At 46.6% G+C, this 19,672-nt stretch overlaps 1 protein-coding gene across 2 annotated transcripts; it reads left to right on the forward strand.

Annotated features, from left to right (window-relative positions):
- Nucleotides 1-534: 534 nt before the first annotated feature.
- Nucleotides 535-18,578, forward strand: LOC123030101 (intercellular adhesion molecule 1-like). 2 transcript variants are annotated; one of them, XM_044443712.1, is made up of 6 exons: nt 535-2,389; nt 5,144-5,242; nt 10,832-11,089; nt 15,004-15,297; nt 16,494-16,754; nt 17,339-18,578. In XM_044443712.1, the coding sequence occupies exons 2-6, from the start codon at nt 5,188-5,190 to the stop codon at nt 17,434-17,436; spliced, it is 966 nt and encodes a 321-aa protein (XP_044299647.1). In that variant the 5' UTR covers nt 535-2,389; nt 5,144-5,187; the 3' UTR covers nt 17,437-18,578. The 2 variants fall into 2 exon arrangements, with proteins under 2 accessions (XP_044299647.1, XP_044299648.1); XM_044443713.1 differs by lacking the exon at nt 16,494-16,754.
- Nucleotides 18,579-19,672: the final 1,094 nt, after the last annotated feature.

Raw genomic sequence — 19,672 nt, forward strand, 5'->3', positions numbered from 1 at the left:
ATACATAGGAACGTATATTTGCCTACAAGGGAGGGAGATGTCTGATGATCATGATGCCTCGTAACTTCTCGGCAAAGTACGGTAGAACAGTGAAAATGGTGCCACATGGAAGTGTATAAATTTATCTTCACTTTGAGACCAAAGATTATTACTTAACTGTAATTTATTCTTTTATTGCAAAGTACATTTGTCTTGGTCAGAACAATACATCATACAGTTACATCTGGTGGCCTGTGAAAGTGTCATTGCCTAACATTTCCAAGGAGCAGTTGCATGGTATTTTCCCTCAGAAGCCAAGCTGCCTCGAAACTGTGTAAACAATGCCTCAGATAGCTTCTACATTTGTGGCAAGTTTACATTTGCATCTCAAAAGTGCAGTATGACGGCAGTGCTAAAAAAAGCCATACCACCTATATTTTGGATGCAAAATAGGGGATCAGGACAAGAGTTGGGCCCCTCATTATTGTTGCATTATATGTTCATCTTATCTGCGTCATTGGCTAAACAAGAAGAAAAAGTCCATGCTTTTCGCAGTCCCAATGGTGTGGAGGAAACCCACCAATCATAGTAGTGACTGCTATTTTGGCATGGTTCCCCCAGTTGCAAAAGGGAACTCAAGAAAGAAGAAGTGGACCGTGGAACATGCAAACATTCCATCCGCACTGCGTCCTGTACCTTGTGGTGAGGACTTGCCAATTCCAGATCCACCAGAATCCTACTCTCTAGACTCAGATGATGATAAAGACGATGAGCAGGACGCAACTGATCCGGGGCTGTCGATGTCAGCAGACCCAAACTTTAGCCCACCGTATGCTCCTCCTGAACCACATCTAATTTCACAGAGTGAACTAAATGACCATTCTCATTGCTATATCACATTTTGCAGAAAAGTTATGCAGCATAATCACACATCCCCTTCGTAATTTTGAATTATTTTGACGCAATATGTACCTGAAGCTGTATCTTGGAAACAGAAGCCAATTAATACTCGGGACTTACTTTTCCTTTATTAGTGCCCCAATTCTGGTAAAATGTAGCTACTTTCATTTCCGAGGCTTTCTCCTTGTAGGACTTTGGATGTTAATACTATTACTGGGCTGGCAGCCAGTGCAGATGGAAAAAAATGCTGGCATAACAGTCACATGGCCTGTCTCCATTACAGTATTGTTGCCCTATTTTAGACCAGCTGATGTTTCTAAACAGTTTTAAGATCAACCCCATGCATTGTAGCAATCCACATGAGTTTAGCAGAGATGGATAACGGCTATTTCTGAGATACCAGCTGCTTCTGTTCCTTGGCAGATACAATCCAAAATGGGTGAACATTACTTAGCCAGGGAAATGAACTACCCACTAAAAGCACCTTCAACTTGTTAGAACTGAGTTTCAGGTAGAGAACACACATACTACATCAAATGCAAGATAAACTTTGCTCAGATTAGTAGCAGTCAAGCAGGGCCCACTCTTGTGAATTCTACATTCCAGTATATAAGATGCTTTGGCAAAAATTAAATGTCATGCTGGAATTTGCTCAAAATATATTGTTCACGTCCTCTCACAGGCCAAAGTTCACCAAAGCTGCAACAGGCTTTCTGCAGGACCTTCCTGGATGTGGCGTGCACGGCTGCTCTTCGTGTAGCCTCTTGCAGCCATGTAGGGTTGGGCAACTTCGGTCACAGTTGCCTTATTCAGCAAATCCAGTTCACGAGCTGCTGGAAATGCTCCCTGTTGCCAATGGGCTTGTGCAAGGGATGCAGCAGTGCTGGGTGGCAACATCCATGACTGCCAGCCCAGCCCTCGTGACCGGAAAGATGAGACTACAGCAAGGGTGTCAAGCCAGGGAGGCCTCCTGTGAATCTCACTAGTTGCTGTTCGGCTGAGTCACCCTCTCCCCACCTACCCAGCCATGCATGGCTCCAGTGAGACAAAATGGCTGGTTGTGCTTACGGAGGATGGGTTACAAGAGAGCATGATGACCGGAGCCTCTCTGACGTCTTGGTGCTGGTCCCTTGCTAGAGGCCTATAAAATGTATGCAACTCTCTTATCAGTACTGGCAACCACCTAAAATGATGGGAAGAGGCTGTGCAAACATTTAGAGTAAACAGAGGAAGGAACATGGTTGTCAGTTTATCGGTGGAATTTTTTGTGGGTCAGTGATGCAGGAAGTTTGGGCATGTGCACACTTCAGCTTTGCCAGCAACGGTACTACCAAGCAAATGAGGAAGCCTGTCATGAAAGGGCAGCCAGTCATCCAGGGCGTTGGTGCTCATTGGTGGTTTTGAACAGGAACTTCTGTTTCCTTTCTGCTCACAGTTTACTGTTGATGCATTTGGCACTTGAATGAAAGCACTGCAAAATAAGCTTGCTCTCTGGAGAAGAAGGACATCTGTAAGTACCTTTGCTTTATTGACTTAGAGACAGGTGAAGTTCAGCATGACCAAGATGAGGGCACTAATCCCCTAAAGCAGGGCTTGCTATAATTAGGCCAAGGTGAAAAGAATTGTGGCATTTGCCCCACACAGAATGCTGACAGGAGGATAAAACACATGCTAATGTTCTAACAAATAATAAAGTTTAGTAGTATGTACCACAGATAAGCAAGTTGAAAGATGCTGAAAGCATGTTGTTGGGGGCAGGTTTACATGAGAGAATAAGGAAGGAATAGGAAGGAAGGTCCTTAACTGCTTCCTGACTGCAAACTTCTCTTTCTCCTGCCCCCCATGAGTGAGTGTTCACCAGATCACAAGAAGTGCATTGTGTAGAGAAACCCTCAGTAAAGGAGCAGACTAGACTTCTCATGTAGAGAAGGTCTCTTTCTTAAATGCCAGAAGCAAAATGCTGCTCTCTGAAGGTCCAGGACAAACTGTTTCTCTGATCTCTTGATAAGCTATTTTCCTTTTGAATGGAAACAATTTCAGAGCCAAAGTTCAGAGAGATTCCCTCCGTTTTGGGCAAGAAAATATGTTTTCTTCTTCTAGTTAGTCCAACCTCTGCTATGCTTACATTGTGAAAGTAGCTGTAGAACAGCTGGGCCAGGGCCAGGTCCACCTCTTGTGCATTTCTCTGAAGGACAGGGAGTTCTGATAGGCCACTCAACCATATCTGCCACTGGGAAGCATCCTTGCATCTGCACTGGAACAGAAGTTGTGGGCCTGGGGATGGTACTTTCAAGGTGGTACTCCCAGATCTACTGAGAAATAGCTGCATGGATCTCACATGCCTAACACCTGGCTAAAGTTGGGAAATGGGGTTCACAGGATGTGGTGGGGTGCAGGGCTGATTGGGGGCCAGAGTCAAATGCCACAGCATCATTTTCAGCACTCAGGCCAGGCACTTCTGATTTTTCTTCTGGCAAAATGCCTCCCCACATCTCACAAGTGTTTTGTAGGATGCAATACACCACAATCACAGGTGGGGTAATGTTCTGCTCTAGATTAAGCAGGATGTCCAGGAATGGCGAACCAAGACATGCTCCACAGGGAATCTCATGCAGAAGTGGTAGAAGTTGGTGTTCTCCTACTTACCTGTTCTGTGGATATGGCAGGCGAACATCAAACATGACTGCAAAGCAGAAGTCTGGTCACCAAAGATCAGGAGCAGGTGGGCTTTCAGCAGATAAGCATGGGGAGCTTCGGAAGAAGATGCCTCTCTCCAGTTATTTTGGCAAGGGAGAATCCCAGAAGGTGGGAGTATTGTGACTCCACCCAGAAACCCGAGCATACACATCCTGAAACCTTCCTTTGGAGTCCACCAGTGCCTGCAGCACTGTACTGTAAAAACATTTCCAGTTGCAGTATTTTTCACCTCTGCCTGGAGTGGTAGTAAAGTCTGTGCTTGTGTGGAATCTAGGTCTCCCCACTTGAGGAAACCCCTGCAGTGGCTGCTTTTTCTATTCCTTCTAGTGGTAGTTTCTCTGTGGTAGTTTCATAGCAGAAGCATGGAAACCACTTCTGGGTTCAGACACTATGAGAAGCCATGGTAGTATGGAGAAAGCGTTGCTCCTTCTTGTGGTTTCTAAAGACCAACTGTACCATGCTGAAATACCATGACTAGGTTCAGAGAACACCACAAACCAGCAATGGTGAAAGACCATATTGTGGCATGTGAATCTACAGACCGACTCTTACCCTAACTCACAGGGTTGTTGTGAGGATAAAATGGGGTAAAGGATGAGGATCTGTAAGTCACCTTGCATTCCATGTGAAAAAGGTGATGTACAAATAAAAAAGTGTCCAATCTCATGGAAACAGTTGGATTGTTTTAAAAATTGCAACAACCTTGTTGCTGTAATGAATTAGAGAAGTGTGCAGAGGTGAAGGAATTGCATTCTGCATATACACAGGGGCCTTGATCTCTCCTAGGTGATCAACCTACATCCATCACTGCAACCTGCATGTGGGGGCTCACATGAGTGAATGCTCCTTTTTTAAAAAATATGGTTTTATGTTGTGTTATTGTATTGTCCTGTTGTATGCACTGTTGTAGACCATCCGTTTGCAGCAGAGCGGTCTTGGGTGTGGAGTTAGCCAGCAGTGAACTGATTAAGGAACAGATGGGAGAAGCTGTGAGTGCCCACCCCCATGACTGGCGAGCCTCACCTGGAGCCACCCTTTCAAAAAGTCAGCTCCTTCAGGGCAGGGTTTCCATGCTGCCTTTGCCAATTTAAATAGATGTCATCACAATTATGGAGATAGTCTTGCTCTCCTAAGAACAGTTTTCCCCATGTCCAAGCACCTTCTGTTTTGTCATCTTCGAGCATGCATTTAATCCCTTTCTTTCCATTCACCTGCATGCATTGCTGAACTTTTAAGAGTTGCACAGATGGAAGGAAGATGTGGTTCTTCCTAAACACCTGCCCAGAGCAAGGGCACCTCGTGGTATTCTCCCTTTTGTGCAACTTTTGGAGCCTGGGGGAACTGCCTCCGTGCTTGGACCGGCTACCTCCTTTAATGTTCCTCAGAGGCTCAAAGGATATTCCTCCTGCGGCTGTTTTCATGTGCAGGGCTCCGTGGGTGGGTGGGTACTTCCTGGAGAAGGTCACAGGCTGAGGAGTGAGGCAGAAAGTTGATGTGATAGAGACAATGCCTGTTTCTTAAGCTGCTTTTAATCAGAAGTGCTCTGTACTGGTCTTGTTCAACACAGTGAGCTGAAAAAGGCTCCCTCCGCCTGGGGCCTCCTGGGTTGAGATGACGGCTGTCCTGCTGCTAACGGTGGCTGCCCTCAGCTCCTGGGCGCCCGTAGGTGAGTCCCGGCTATGCACCGTGCATTATCTCTGGTGGGTGGAGGAGCTGCAAGCACTCCAAGGTGCGCTCAGCTGGGCGAGAGCGACTTGGAGGCAGGTTTGATCCGAGAGGGGCACGGCATTCCCTGTTGCTGAGGATCACTTCTATTGGCATCATTTGCATGCTGCATCAGGGAAGCAGTGGGGGCAGCTTCTCAGAGAGCCTACTCTGCCCCACACTTGGCTCTGGGGGGTTCTCCGAATGAGCCACAGGGTAGCTGGTGCGCCGGAGAGCAGTGCAGGGCATCCTCCCGCACACAAGAGCTGCTTTCCTGATAGAGCTCTGAAAAATTCCGGCCTTGCTCTGAGGACCACTCAGTGAAGTGCTGACCTGCCCCTCCACGCATGGCCTCCCAGAAGCAGAGGGGCATGTGGGCTGGGGGGGCTTGGATGCTGCTGCCCCCCACCCCTGCAGAGACTCCTTCACTTCCCCCAGGATTCAACAACCACGTGTTACCGGTGTTGGCCCATGCAAAAGAAATAGCCCTGCATAGATGTCCTGTTGGTTCTTGTTTAAAGGCATCTTTACTATTAAAATCTAAGCATACAAAAGCGGTGTAAAGCTGGAAGTGGCACATATGCAGTTGCTTTGCCCATTGTGGTAGTCAGGAGGTTCTGTGCAATATGATTGAATTAAACCCTGAAGGAGGATGTCATAAAATTTGGCCTTGGCTTGGCCAGATTATCCATGGCCTGGAAACATCAAAGGCAAGATTACTCTGGTGCATTGCACAGGGTGCTGCTCTGAAAGAGCATCCAAAAAGTATCACTGTTTTTAAAAAGAATCTCATGGTTTCTTGCTGGATTACTGCTTCCCTCAATAATCCAGAGTGCCAGGTTGGATTCTCTTGGTAAACAGCCAGATGTTAAACTTGTATTGCTGAACTGGATACAAAGCGGAAGAGGTGTCTCACTGGGAAGCAAAGAGTTTGCGCTTGCTCAGCCCTGTCAAACTCTAGGTTAATTAACCCATGTTTGGTCTTTATGTGCAAACCAGCTCATTATGTCCAAAGGTTTTGGCTTAATTCTGGATTGGAGCTAATAATTCTTAGGCAGATCCGGCACAAGACAATTTGGAGCCCAATACAAAATTATAATATATTATAGCATAATATCCAAGCAGCATTCTTTGTGCAGGCTGGTGAATATGAATGGATAGTCCTCCGGGATGTTCTTGCGGAAGAGCCCTCCTGAAGGAAATTCACTGCTCCCATTCAGTCCAATGGGGACTGAACAGGCATGCACAAGCTTAGTGGGTGGTTTGCCATGGGTGAGCCTTTGCTTTCTCCCTCTGCCACCTTCAATGGAACTCCCTAACCCCCACCACGCGGGAGGGCTGTTTCATATCCAGGATTGCTGAGGAGGATGTCAGGTATGGAGGACCATTTTGTAATTAGCATGTAAAGTAAAAACAGAAGCAACTGATTTTACTATTCCAGTGCTTTATTCCATTAAACTGCAGACATTTTGGTCAGACCTCCTTCTACCTAGCTGCTAAGAATTTCTGCTCACACCCTCAGGGGGAAAGAAATAAAGTGCAGAAATCGCTGGCATCACTGAGATACATATTGATGTTTGTATTTCTTTAATGGAAAATGAAAATCTGTGGGAACAGTCCTAAGTTTACCTTTAGTGGTAAGTACCAGTAATGATAGCACGGACTTTCAGTCAGGTAGAAAGAGATCTGTCAAAACAGGGCTTTAGAAAAGGTACATGAGCACTACCATAGCCTACAACCTTTGCACGTTTCAAAATAATATTTTGTTCTCAAAACATTGACAATAGGCACTGATTAATTTCTGTTCTGAAAGGAATTTCTAATCTGTACTATGAGCCTTAATGTGTAAGGACAAGCTGCTCAGCAGTAAGAGGAATATATTCTGCACATGCCCAGAAGTGCTATCTTTATTATATGATATTCTTTCATATATGTTTCTTTGCCAATGCAGAAAGGTCCCTTTGTGCCCTGGAATTTTGCATTCATAATGTCAACTGATTGATTTGTTTGCTGTTTTAATAGTTTAATAATAGCTTCTTTTGTAATGTTGCTATGATTATTTAGTATTTACCTCTTTAGTATATTAACCACACTGGCTTGGGATCTTCTTTCTATGTATCAATCAATCTATTTAATCAACTCTCTATATTTTCCAATAAACCTTCTGTATTCTTCAGATTTGTATAAACATGTTTCATCAATACTAATCTCCTCCTCCTCCTCCTCTTCCTAATCATCATCATCATCATCATGCCACTAGTATCTCTTAAAACCCTTTAAATTAATCCGTCTCTGGGTGCTATTCAGCCCTGTGCATTCCCTTCAGGCCTCTGCGGGTATGTCCAGGGCCTCCTTTGAAGGGCCTCCCTCTCTCCAGCAGGGGGGTGGATCTGTGCCATTGCCATGTGGGTCCCATCAGTGGGAGAAGCCTCTCAAAGCGCACTGAGCATCCTTATTGGGCACAGCCATGGATCTGGGGGAGATGGAAGCTTGGGAGGGGGTGGCTACAAGGGGCACTCCACAGGGCAAGAGGCAACACTTGGCTGCAGGTCCACTTTTAATTTCTCCCATCTCAGTAAAGTACCTGAGGGCTGAGGAGGCACTGCTCCCCAGGGCCTCTTGTGTCGGGCACTAGGATCTGGAAGCAGAGACAGGAAGCCCTGCCCTGCGAGGAGTTAATCTGAGGTCTCCAGCAGCTATTTCCTCTGAGAACTGCAGTGGCCCAGAGAAACACCATGCAGATTAGAACTTCAGACAACTGGGAGGAAGGGCGGGCAGAAATTCCTCCTTCCTTTGGAGCTCTCAGTTTGTGCCAAAAACACAAAGGGCCTTTTTTAATGATGCATCAGTCAGTGGAAGCTGAACATGGTGCTTCTTTTTTTGACAGGCAAAAGATAGGTGTGCATGGTGTGCATGCAGCACCAGGGGGGTTTCCACCTGCACAGCTGCTGCCAGTTCCATCCTGTGGGCAGGACCTGCTGCCCGCACAACACAGCAAGGGCCCCTTCTGGATTGCTACCAGGCAGCAGTTTCCCCATGTGAGCTCTGCTGCCATGCTCCATTCCATAAACAGAGGCTCCCACCCACTTCCCATTGCTCTGAGAAGCACTGGATCTCCATTTTGCTGATTGTGAGCCTCACTTGACCAAAAAAGACTGGTAGAGGCAAACGCTCTCTTGGATTCTGTCAGGCGTGGGTGTGGGGTTGTGCAGGTTTTTGCCTGAAAAAAGTGGCCTGCAAGTCAATGCTTCCCCACTTCCTGCTCTGGTGAAATCCAGGGACCCCCTGTGACCACATTAAGTGATAAGAGAAAACAAACCAGCAGAAACCAGCATGACAAAATATCAGGAGTTACTTCCCATGTCTCCCCTGTCACATCTGCTTTGGCCTTTCCTGTAGGCAATTGCACGTGGATTCCTGGGACCTCTAGGTGCTGTCTAGACGGCCAGCGGAAAGTTAGGAGCTGGGGCTCTGACTCTGGAGCACCTTGCATCTGCCCTTGAGGCCAGCCCAGTTCTCCCCACACTGGCTGGGACTCTGCAGTTCCTTATTGAAGGAATGTTCTGTGAGCAGCGGCACCTTGGGATTTTAAAGTGTGCATTATTTCCTGACATGGAGGGGCAGCAATAGCAGAAGGAAACAAATAGCATAGATGCCAGGAACATTCGTGCTATGGGGGCTGGTAAGGCTGCTGTTAATTGATTGGGAGCCAAAGGATGATTCCTGATTTCTCTCTTTTCCTGCCCTTGGGCTGACTCAGACAAGCTGCTTCCTCTTTCTCTTGGCCTACCCTGACCTTTCACCTTTTTGGCCAGGAGGAGGCTGTTAGAATGTAGGTCCAGTTGTGCTCTCCGGTTTCCAGTAGCAGTAAACACGGTGTCACAGGAAGTAACCACCAAGTGTTTATTTGAGTGAGGCACGCCATCGCCTCCCTTTCTCCCCTCACCACGTTTGGGAGGCAGATGGCCCACATTAGCACCTGGGGCACACTTCATGCCCCTTTTAGGACAATATTGAGCGGCCTCAGATCCTTTCTCCATCCTTGCCTGCTGCCTGCATAGAAAATGGTGATGGGTGCAAGCCACGGAAATCTTCACATGTTCAGCTTTACCATGCTGACCCACCAATGCTATGGATCAGTGTCCAGTTAAGAATGCCAGTTCTGCATCACCAACATGGGCTGCTTTCAACCACAATATATAAAGTCACTACAATCAAAATTGGAGGGCTTCCTCTGAATGTCACATTCAAGGGAGGCTTGGTGGGCTATTCCATGCAGGAGGGCCTTCACAGTGGTAGCCCCAGATTATAGAATGCTCTCCTCACTGAGGCTCACCTGGCACCAGCTATACTCTCTTGTCAGTGCCAGGTTGGACTGGCTTTAGTTTTGCTATTAAAAAGTAGTTTAAAACTGTTTGATGGCTTTATTTCTGTTTGATTTTATATTGCTGTTATTCACCACCCAGTGAGCTTCAGTTATTGGGCAGTATAAAATAAAATAAATAATAAAAATGTGCAGAGTTTTGTGTTAGGTACCCTGAGAAAATAGGAGCAGGGACTTTTGTGTGAGGCGCCTTTACATTTTGATTGATTTAGCAAGGGAACTTGCTACACTCTTTTGTTTCTCCACCAAAGGGAATGAAATTTGCAGAGATAAAGGTGCTGGCTGAGGGTATCAGGTACAATGCTTTAGATGAATGAAGTGAGGGTTTTCATGCAGAAGCAGCTTTTACACTTTGGTGGGGGGCAGTATGCAAAATAGGATGCACATACCCCCATTTTTGTGGGTGATTGTTATACAAATGATACACAGCACAGATGCCTAGATTAAAAAAAATCAAATTCAGAAGGATGCAGGATTTTTTGTGGAAGTGGTCAGGTTTGGTGAGGAAAAGGCATCCTTTTTTTTTTTTTTACCCCACTCCATGGCTTTTGACAACCTGTGTGAAAGTAGCATATGTCAGATATGCATATGGCAAGAAACCTAAAGAATTCTGGAAAGAAAGGTGCAACACCAGGAGGTTATGATGAATGAAGAAGTTTATGACATCATTTGTTTTCAGCTCAATTGGCAGCAAAGTTGCAGAAAGTTCACTAAGGCAGGGGGATGCGAGGATTGCGACTGGAAGCTGCCAGTCACAAAAAGGCTAGACATGCACATGGTAGGCATGTTGTGAGTGGAGCCGGCTGGAGCAGAGGGTCAGACCAGATGTCCCAGGAGGCCTGACTCACTCTGTTTCTATGTTTCTATTTACAGCTTCCTTCCTCTCCCTCCCTCCTGCCTCTCTCCACCCAGGTGTTTTCCTTCTATGGAAAGACTGAGGACAAATGGATCCATTTTGTGGGGGACAAGCAGCATGTCCCCCTCCAAAGTTGGCCTGCTTTGGACTAGTTCATAGTGGGTATAAGTCCAGAGTGTTTCCATGTCTCTGGGTGGCAAGTGAGCCTTGTTGCAGTGCAATGATGGAGCAGTGCCCCGGCTGGGGTGGCCAGAGCCCGTCTCCTCTTCTGCTCTTCCCTGCTCACCTGTGCTCCTCCTTTCCTCTTGCAGTGCACCCCTGCAAAGTGACTATCCACCCTCAGGAGCTTGCAGTGGAGTTTGGGGGTCCTGTGATTCTGAATTGCACTTCATCGTGTGCCAATCACGATAAAATGGACTGGGAGGTGTCTCTTCAAGGACTGAAGGAGGAGGGAAAGGGATGGATTTCTCTGAACGTCGCCAGTGTGACGGAATGGAACTTTCAACCTTTATGCTTGGTCAAAAATGCAGGGCCTGAAACCTTGAAGAAGGCGAGGGTCTATGTTTACCGTAAGTATTTGCAGAATCTCACAGCTGAGTGGTACCTGGAGGGCAGGGAGTCCTACCCTTCCTCAGTCAAACCTAATTTTCGGGATGGGGAAACAAGGCCCCGTGTGTGCCACTGGTCAGGCAGTTCCAACCTGAAGCTTTGCTCAAAATCCCACTCTCCTCCTGGAGTGGAGATCAGGAGGCAGCAGGGGGCCCATCCTTTCAGTAAGGCTGACTGATACCAAGGTTCCAGTGACTGTCTCCTGGGCTACTTGTTTCACTGGGAGGCTACCAGTGCTCTCTGTTTCCCAGACAACTGGTCCAACCTTCACCTTGCCAGAATATTCTCCTGCATAAATCCTATTAACAGAATTGTGCAGACCTTCCTAGGTGTTCCGTCCTGTTCCAGGTTAGTAATGCCTGCATTACATGTGATATTTTTTGGTTTCTAAGTCAGGCACCTATATTCATTCAAAACATGTTTACCCTGTCCTTCCCAATAAAACGTCTCCAGACAGCTTGCAATAATTAAAAACAGTAATAATAATAAAATTACAATCTGCAATAGTAATACAATAATTAAAACAATAAATAACAAAGCAATAAATAAATAACACTCATAATTTAGCAAAGCAAAAAGAAAGAAAATGTGACTGTAATCTTAAAACATCTAAAATCCTTAGTTCTTAAAATGATGGTTAAATAAAAAGGTTTTTACCTGGTGCCGAAAAGAGTATAAAGTTGGTGCCAGGTGAACCTCTCTGGGGAGCACATTCCACAATCTGGGCGCCACAGCAGAGAAGGCCCTCCTCCAGGTAGACACCCTGTTTACCTCCTTCAGTGAGGGTTCCTGGAGCAAGGCCTCTCCGCCAATATTAAGGGGCATGGGGCATATAGGAAAGGAGACGTTCCTTCAGCTATCCTGGTCCCAAGCCATTTAGGGCTTTATAGGTTAACACCAGCACGTATAAGTTAACACCAATTGGGCCCGAACTTCAATCAGCAGCCAGTGTAGCTGGTAGAGGACTGATGTTATATGAGAATAATGACCGGCCCCCATCAGCAGTCTGGGAGCTCTATTTTGTACTAATTGAAGTATCCAGACCGTTTTCAAGGGCAGCCCCATGTAGAACATGTTACAATAATCCAACCAAGAAGTTACCAGAACGTGTGTCACTGTTGCTATGCAGTTCTCCTCCAGGTAAGGATGCAGCTGATGGATCAGCCAAAGCTGAAGGAAAGCACTCCTGGCCATCACCATCACCTGGGCCTCCAGGGACAGCTCTGGGCGAGGAGCACTCCTAGGCTGAGGACCCTGTCCTTTAGAGGGAGTGCAACCCTGTCCAGGACAGGACCAAAATCACTTACCTGAAAGCCCAAACTGCCCACCAAAGGACCTCCATCTCATCTGGATTGAGTCTCAGTTTGTTGGCCCTCATCCAGCCCATTACCTCAGCCAGGCACTGGTTCAGGACAGCCACTGCCTCACCTGGATTAGATGTGAACGAGAGGTAGAGCTGGGTGTCATCAGTGTACTGATGATTCCACAGCCCAAACCTCCTGATGACCGCTTCCAGCAGTTTCATGTAGATTTTGAAAAGCATGGGGGACAAAACAGAGCCCATGGGGGACAAAACGAAGCTGCCATGGCGCAGAGCTATAGTCCCCCAGCACCACCTTCTGGAATCGACCGGCCAGATAGAAGCGGAACCACTGCCAAGCAGAGCCTCCTACTCCTGCCAGCCCAATCCTGCTACTCCCAGTCAAGCCAGAAACGGTTCTGATTAATTTGCACTTCCACTTCTCATGATTGGAAGCAAGCACTTCCGCTTTCTAGCTCACAGGATTGTTGGCGACATGCCTTGTCACCAGTCCAAAGGATCTGCTAAGGGTGTTGGGTGGGTTTGCTCATTCTTCCGCTACAGCAGTGGCATACACAACTGTAGGAGGGGTAGGAGGAGGTGGCACCATGCTATGATTGCCTGCGGGCCCTATTCCTTAGGCCAGGCAACCTGCACCTCTTGTGCCAGTCTCTCCCCACCTCCCCTGCCGCCCATCTCCCACAGTCTAGTAGCAGTCAGTAGTGGCCTGCCCGAGCCCTGGCACTCTGCCTTATTTCTCTGATCATAGGACCAAGCAAACAATATGCAGGAAAAGCAGTTTCCCAGAGTGGTGGTGTTGGGGTGGCTGCTTCATCAGAGGATAGGTATCAGCAAAAAACAGGATGTGCACCTTCCCATTTTGGGGACATCTGTAACTAGCTGGCTTGTTCACTTTGCTCGGTCTGCAGCCCAAGTGCTGTTGGCTGGGTTACTCTATGGCCACTGGGCTGCTACCTTACAGTTCCTCATCTTTATCCCAGGCTTGGGGTGGGCAGCTCTTGGGCCCACGCAGAGGACTTGTGCACAGACAGCAAAATAGGATGTATGGCCACCCTAGTTGTTTTAATAAAAAAGCAGCCAGGTGGAACGTGCCAGCTTCAGTGGAAGAATGGTGTGGGAGGGTCCTCTCTTTGCCTGCCTCTCAAAATCACCCTTCCTGCATTCAAAGCCATTCCACAATATTTGGTAGGTATGCACTATGGACCAAAGTGTTTGATTTAGGGCTACAGATCATATTAAATACATCAGTTATTAGAAACCTTCAGACCCAACAAGAGTTCTGCTAGCTTTCATGGGCATAAAGCAGCACCTGCATTTTTTTTTCTTTTCTGCTGGTTGCAGTGAGATTTTGGCCTGGTTCTCATGGCACAACACCCTACAGGTGGGTGTTTTAGCTCTGGTGAGGCTACAGTGCATGCTAGATGCTATTTTGTTCATTTGGACCTGAGCTGGAGGTTGCCGTATCATGTAAACCGGACCACTCGAGTTATGCAACAGAGAAGGGATTGTGTGAGGGCTGTTTATGTAACCTCATGCAACCCACATGATAAGCCAACTCCCAATCAGGGCTGAATATGGAGGATGCAGCCAACACAGTTCCCCATAGGTGGGCTCTTTAATCATGTGGACTGATCCTTTGTCTAGCTCTGCAATATAAATGCAAGTAATGAAAAGCTTTGCATTAAAAAAAAACCCATTTGGTTCACAGTGTGTATCTCAGCAAATGTGAAAAAGCTCTAAATAAATAAAGTTTTTTTTTTAAATGTCTTCCATAAAGTGCTGTTATTCCCACAAGGCAGGACTCTAGACCTTCTCCTCTATATGTGGGAGAAGCAGCTGGGCAGAATATTTGTGAAGCATAAAATGATCGAAAGGAGTTAAACAGCCCCTGACCTTGCCGTTATTCAACTCCCAGTCTAAGCCCCAGAAGTGGCTTTTCAATTTTTAAAAATGGGTATTTGTGCATGGATTTCACACATATTTGGCCTCTTGAAATCAGAAGTTTCCTTGAGTCCCTGGGGGCTGCTATTCAAGGTCGGTAGGCTGGTTCGCCTTGGGTTGCAAGGTGTTCAAGCTTTGCCAGAGCACTGCTTCTCTAGATGTGGAGATCCACTTTCTTTTTTAAAAGCAACCTCATGTGTATGCTGTTTCCCCAAAAAGTGAGGTGGCTCATAGCGAAGGTATACTGAGCAGCCCTCTCAGGTGGCAAACTGGGCAAGAGAGGTGGACCTGAGCCAGGGGGGCCTCCTTGGAAAGAACAGACGTGACACAGTAACATCTTTGTGGAGAAGCCCCCAAGAGACTGTGTCCTGCCAGAGACATTTGGATCGCCCACACTGGAAATCCAAATAAGCTGGGCTTGACCCACTGAATCCACATGCCGTGAATTCACCTGTCACAGACTGTTCAGCCAACCTCCACCATCGCTTTCATCCTGTATGGAAGTTTCAGACTCCATGAGCTACTGGTGGCATTGCTGGGGGTCCAAGCCCCACCAAGCCCAGTAACCTTCCCAAGTGCTCGTTAACCATAACTTTGTTGCTCCTACTGTAGGATTCTCCACTCCGGCTATCCATGTGCCTTCTGAGATTGTGGATGGCCGCCATGAGAGGATCCTGTGCAACATCTCTAGCTTGAAAGTGCGAGACAACATCTCAAGTAACATCAACATCACCCTGAGCAGAGGTGGTGATATCCTGAACAGTAGCTACAGCAGCCAGTTGGTGGAATACAACTTTGTACCCAGTCTGCAGCAGGATGATGGAGCCGAGATCCTCTGTGTGGCCAATGTCCAGGTGGGCTCAGAAGTGCTGGAAAAGAGTACAAACACAACCTTGGGCATCGTGGGTGAGTTCCCTTGGCAGGACAGTGGATGAGCTTTGCCTATTGCCTGCAATGTCAAAGGGCCATGTTGGGAGCAGTCAGGCACATGTTTTTTTCTGAACATTTGCTCTGGCAAATGGAGGGCAGTGAGGTTCACAGGTCAGAGGGTGACAATAATTTCTTAGGAAAGCTGAATGTGATCCAGCCACTGTGCACTCTGGCCTGTTGCTGCCCCTGTTCCATCAATTCATAGAGCAGCAGGGGTGGAAGGAGACAAGCAGGCCGTCGAGTCCAACCCCCTGCTGGTGTAGGACAACCACTTACACCATCCCACTCAGGTGGCTGGCCAGTTTCTTTTTGAATGTCTCTAGGGTGGGAGAACCCACCACCTCTCTAGGCAGCTGGTTCCACTGTCATATTGCTCTGGCAGTGAGGAAACTTTTCCTGATATCTAGCCTGAATCTGGATTGTTGCAGCTTGAATTGATTATTCCAGTCCTACACTCAGGGATGAGTGAAAAGAGATCTTTTCCTTCCTCTTTGTGGGTGTGCAGGTATTTGAAGACTTACAAAACCCTGCAAAATCTGTTTGACTATTGTGCGATGAGTGTGCATATTGCGAGCAAGAACAAGAGAGAGTCTTGAATAATGAAACTGTTATGGCATATGCCTGCTCCATCAGTCTTCACCATATCACCTTTAGCTCTCTAGAAACATGCCAAGAAACCAGCAGTCTATGAGTCCAGCCGTTCAGCCAGGCTCTCTTTACTCTCCTTGTCTATGATGGGACATCGGACAAGTGGGATCCTCTTAGTTTGGTTCTTGGGGCTCAGCAGAGTTAAAGGACAGCAGGATATAATGGACTAAGCACTGCTCCTTTGTTTGATGTGGCATTGTGGGGCTTATGTTGACCTCAGTCGGCACCATGGTGTGGTAATGCTTATTTCCGGTGTCATGGCTGGAATGGCTGCTTCTGAGGTTTCGAAGGTCTCTCACAGCTGCTTAATTTTAAGTACATCAGAGAACCCCTAGACAGCAGTGCCCCAATGACTGGGCAATGAAAGCGCTGTCAAGCTGTCTCCAGTACCGGGCCTTCTGTCTCCAGAAGGACACCTGAAAGTTGCGGTGGGTTTCCCTGTGCCCCTGTGCGGCTGTCTGCCATTCCCATGCAGGGACAGCCATGCTTCTGCAGCATATCAACTCCCTTGTTCCTTATTGCAGGCAGACCTTACAATATCAGCATCTCGACAGGTCACATGTCATACAAAGCTGGTGCAAACCTCACAGTGACCTGTAAAGCTGAAGGAAAGCCCTTTCCACAGTTTTCATGGGACCTCCCCTCTGAAGCTCAAGTGGAGTTCTCAGACAGCAATAGGACAATAATAATCCGTGAAGCTCAAAGATCCCATAATGGGACTTACCACTGCGTGGTGCGTAACGTTTATGGCAAGAATTCAGCATCGGTTGACATCCTGTTTGAAGGTAGGAAAAACATGGCTCTCCACCTTTGTTTTCCAACTTTGTATTTCTTCTTCTTCCACTCATGCCCATTTGTGGCTTCTCAAAAGTTGTGCAGCTCTAAAACAGACTCTAGATTATTAGAGAGTGAAACAACCCTTGCATAACCCATTGTCTGCTGTGCAACCCCTGCCTTGATCCAGCCAGGGAAGATCATTCAAGCGTTCACTTTCACCTACATCTCCCTGACCAATTTCGCAAGACATAAGGCTATGTATTCATAATAGCACCTGGCATATTCTGTGTGGCCCAGAAATTAATTAGCCCAAAATGGGCTGCAGTGTTCTATGAAGTGGGTCTGTATAATTTTGTGTGCCTCAGTATTCCCATTGTTTTCTAGAAGCAAACGTGGAGATGTCTACCACGTCTCTCTTTCCCTGGTGTGCTTCTCAGAGGCATCTGACTGGAAGCTGTTGGGGGAACAAAGAATGCTCAGCCTGATCCTGCAATTCAGTCAGCCATGGACATAGTTGCCCTCCATGGTCCTGGGCCTTGCTTTCTTGTGCTTCTGTAAGTACTGTCACCTAATGTCTGGTTATCTATTGCAGAGAATTCTCACTACTGGATTGTAGCACTGGTTGTGCTGGTGCCTTTGCTGGTTGCGGTCATCTTTGGTGGCGTCTACTTGTTCCTCTGCCGAAAATGAGGATGGCCCATTGGAAAGCAGGCAAGCCTGGAACGGCTCTGGGACACACGAGGCCAAGGTCGTTGCAGATTCCTCTCTCGCCAAGCCCTGGCAGAATCAATGCTACGAAGGCATCTTTGCTGCAGTTCAGAGCTCAACCCAGTGGCAGGTGGCTGGACACCATTCATCCACTGGCACCTCATGGCAAATAAACTGCATTCCTTCAAGCAACAGGGTGCTTTTACAGCAGCTGGAGTGTCTGCCAAGTCCAAGCAAGAAGTGTGACTGAGACAGGATGGAGTTGCTACTAAGCAGGCACAAGATATGGCTACCTGATCATGCAGGAGTTTTCCTTTGTTGCTGGCAGGGCAGGTGGGGAGGGGATGGGCTTTAGTTTGGAAGGAAGATTCCCAACCACTGAAGATTCCCAAGATCTTGGAAGATTCCCAACCACTGGAAGCAATACTAGGATAAGTATTAAGATACATTTAGAGAAATCTTGCAGTTTTCAACTTACCATTTATACAGGTTACCAACTATAATAGTCTGTGGCAGGGAATTTGCAGATTTAGCTTTCCCCTCCTGTTCCTCCATGGCCTGTTTCTGCTCCACTGGCACCTGTCCGGGTTCCCTCAGGTTAGAAGGGCTGCTGAGCAGAGAATCACAGCACTGTGGAAGGAGCCTTTTAAGCCTTAAGCTGTAATCTTGCACAATCCCATCTGCAGCAAGGCCTGCCGAACACAGTAGAAGCCACTTCCCCAAAAGTATCTTGTATAGGATTGTATGATTCTTATAGCAAAAAAGAGAAAAAAGAAATCTCCAATCTGATTTAAAAAACTGGCCTTTCATGCTTTGTGTACTGATTCTTAGTTAAATCAGCTTCATGACTTTAATGCCCAGAATAGAGAAGCTAACATTTTTGTTTTATTATTTGCCTTCACTTACAGATGCCTTTTTCATTCTGTGTTCTACCAATAAAGATACTGTATTTGGTTAAATGGTATAGAACGGTATAATTCTGCAAGCTCACATAACACTAGGTGCTTAGAAGTTTGATGACTATTACAGGATGGAAGAGTGGGTATTGTATCTCTTTCTGGTTATATCAATTTGTCTTTAAGAAAGGATTTTTAATTAACTGATGAGTAAACTGTTCAAAAGTCTGCTCGCTTGCTCACTCCCCCTCCCCCCCAGCTCTGGTTTGCCAAGTATTACATCTTTTAAAATCCTGTGCAAAGGCTGCATGCTAGTATTAGGGTGGGTAAGCAAAAGGGTGGCTTTGTTTTAGAAAAACAGAAAAGACAAAAAGGGAGGCGGAGTTGCACTATACATAAGAGACACATATATCTGCACAGAAATACAAGAGGAACTTAGTAGCCCCATTCAAAGCATCTGACTTAATTTAAAGGGAGTGAAAAATAATAAAAACAGTTATTGGCATCTATTACTGACCACTCAGTCAAAAAGAGGACAAGGATGCAACCTTCGAAAAGCAACTTGCCAGCATTTCCAGGAAGAATGATGAAGTCATCGTGGGGGACTTCAGTTTCTCTGATGTATGCTGGGAGACAAGTTCTGCCAAGCATGGCCCTTCCAAGAGATTCCTGACATGCTTTGTTGAAAACTTTCTCCAGCAATAAGTAGAGGAAGGTATGAGAGGAGCAGGTATCCTTGATTTAATACTAACAGGGATGGTCTGGTGGACAAAATAACAACCATGGGAACTCTGGGGGAAAGGGACCATGTGATACTTGAATTCTCAATTATAAGAGAGACAAAGAGTAACTGGAGCTGAACACGCATCCTGGACTTCATGAAAGCCAACTTTAATGAACTTAGAAAAATGGTAAGTAAAGTGCCATGGCAACACACCCTTGAGGAGCCCAAGAGGGTGGGAAATCTGGAAAAAGAAGAATCTCCAAGCACAACTACAAACAATTCCATCAAGAAAAAGTGTAGAAGACAGCAGAGGAAGCCCACATGGCTCCACAAAAAGTCAAGTGACAGCCTGAATGAAAGAAAGAAAAAGAACATGTATGGGAAGTGGAAGCAGGGCAAGGCCACAAAGGAAGAGTATACACAAAAAGCAAGGAGTTGCAGGGATGGAATCAGGAAGGCTAAAGCAGGAAATGAACTGAGAATAGCAAGGGATGCTAAGAACAACAAGAAAAACTTCTTCAGATACATCCAGAACAAAAGACATGAGAAAGAGAAAGGTGTCCAGCTACTTAAAGTGGATGGCAGAGTGATAACAGAT

Source organism: Varanus komodoensis, unplaced genomic scaffold, assembly GCF_004798865.1.
Source record: "Varanus komodoensis strain SLA01 unplaced genomic scaffold, ASM479886v1 scaffold42, whole genome shotgun sequence".
Taxonomy (NCBI): Eukaryota; Metazoa; Chordata; class Lepidosauria; order Squamata; family Varanidae; genus Varanus; species Varanus komodoensis.

What these genes read in the sequence shown, in the direction of transcription:
- LOC123030101 (XM_044443712.1), top strand. Translation starts at nt 5,188, where the DNA reads ATGACGGCTGTCCTGCTGCTAACGGTGGCTGCCCTCAGCTCCTGGGCG. An exon ending in CACAACCTTGGGCATCGTGG is followed by an intron (nt 15,298 to 16,493) that starts GTGAGTTCCCTT and finishes TCCTTATTGCAG; the next exon opens with GCAGACCTTACAATATCAGC. An exon ending in GGTTGACATCCTGTTTGAAG is followed by an intron (nt 16,755 to 17,338) that starts GTAGGAAAAACA and finishes TATCTATTGCAG; the next exon opens with AGAATTCTCACTACTGGATT.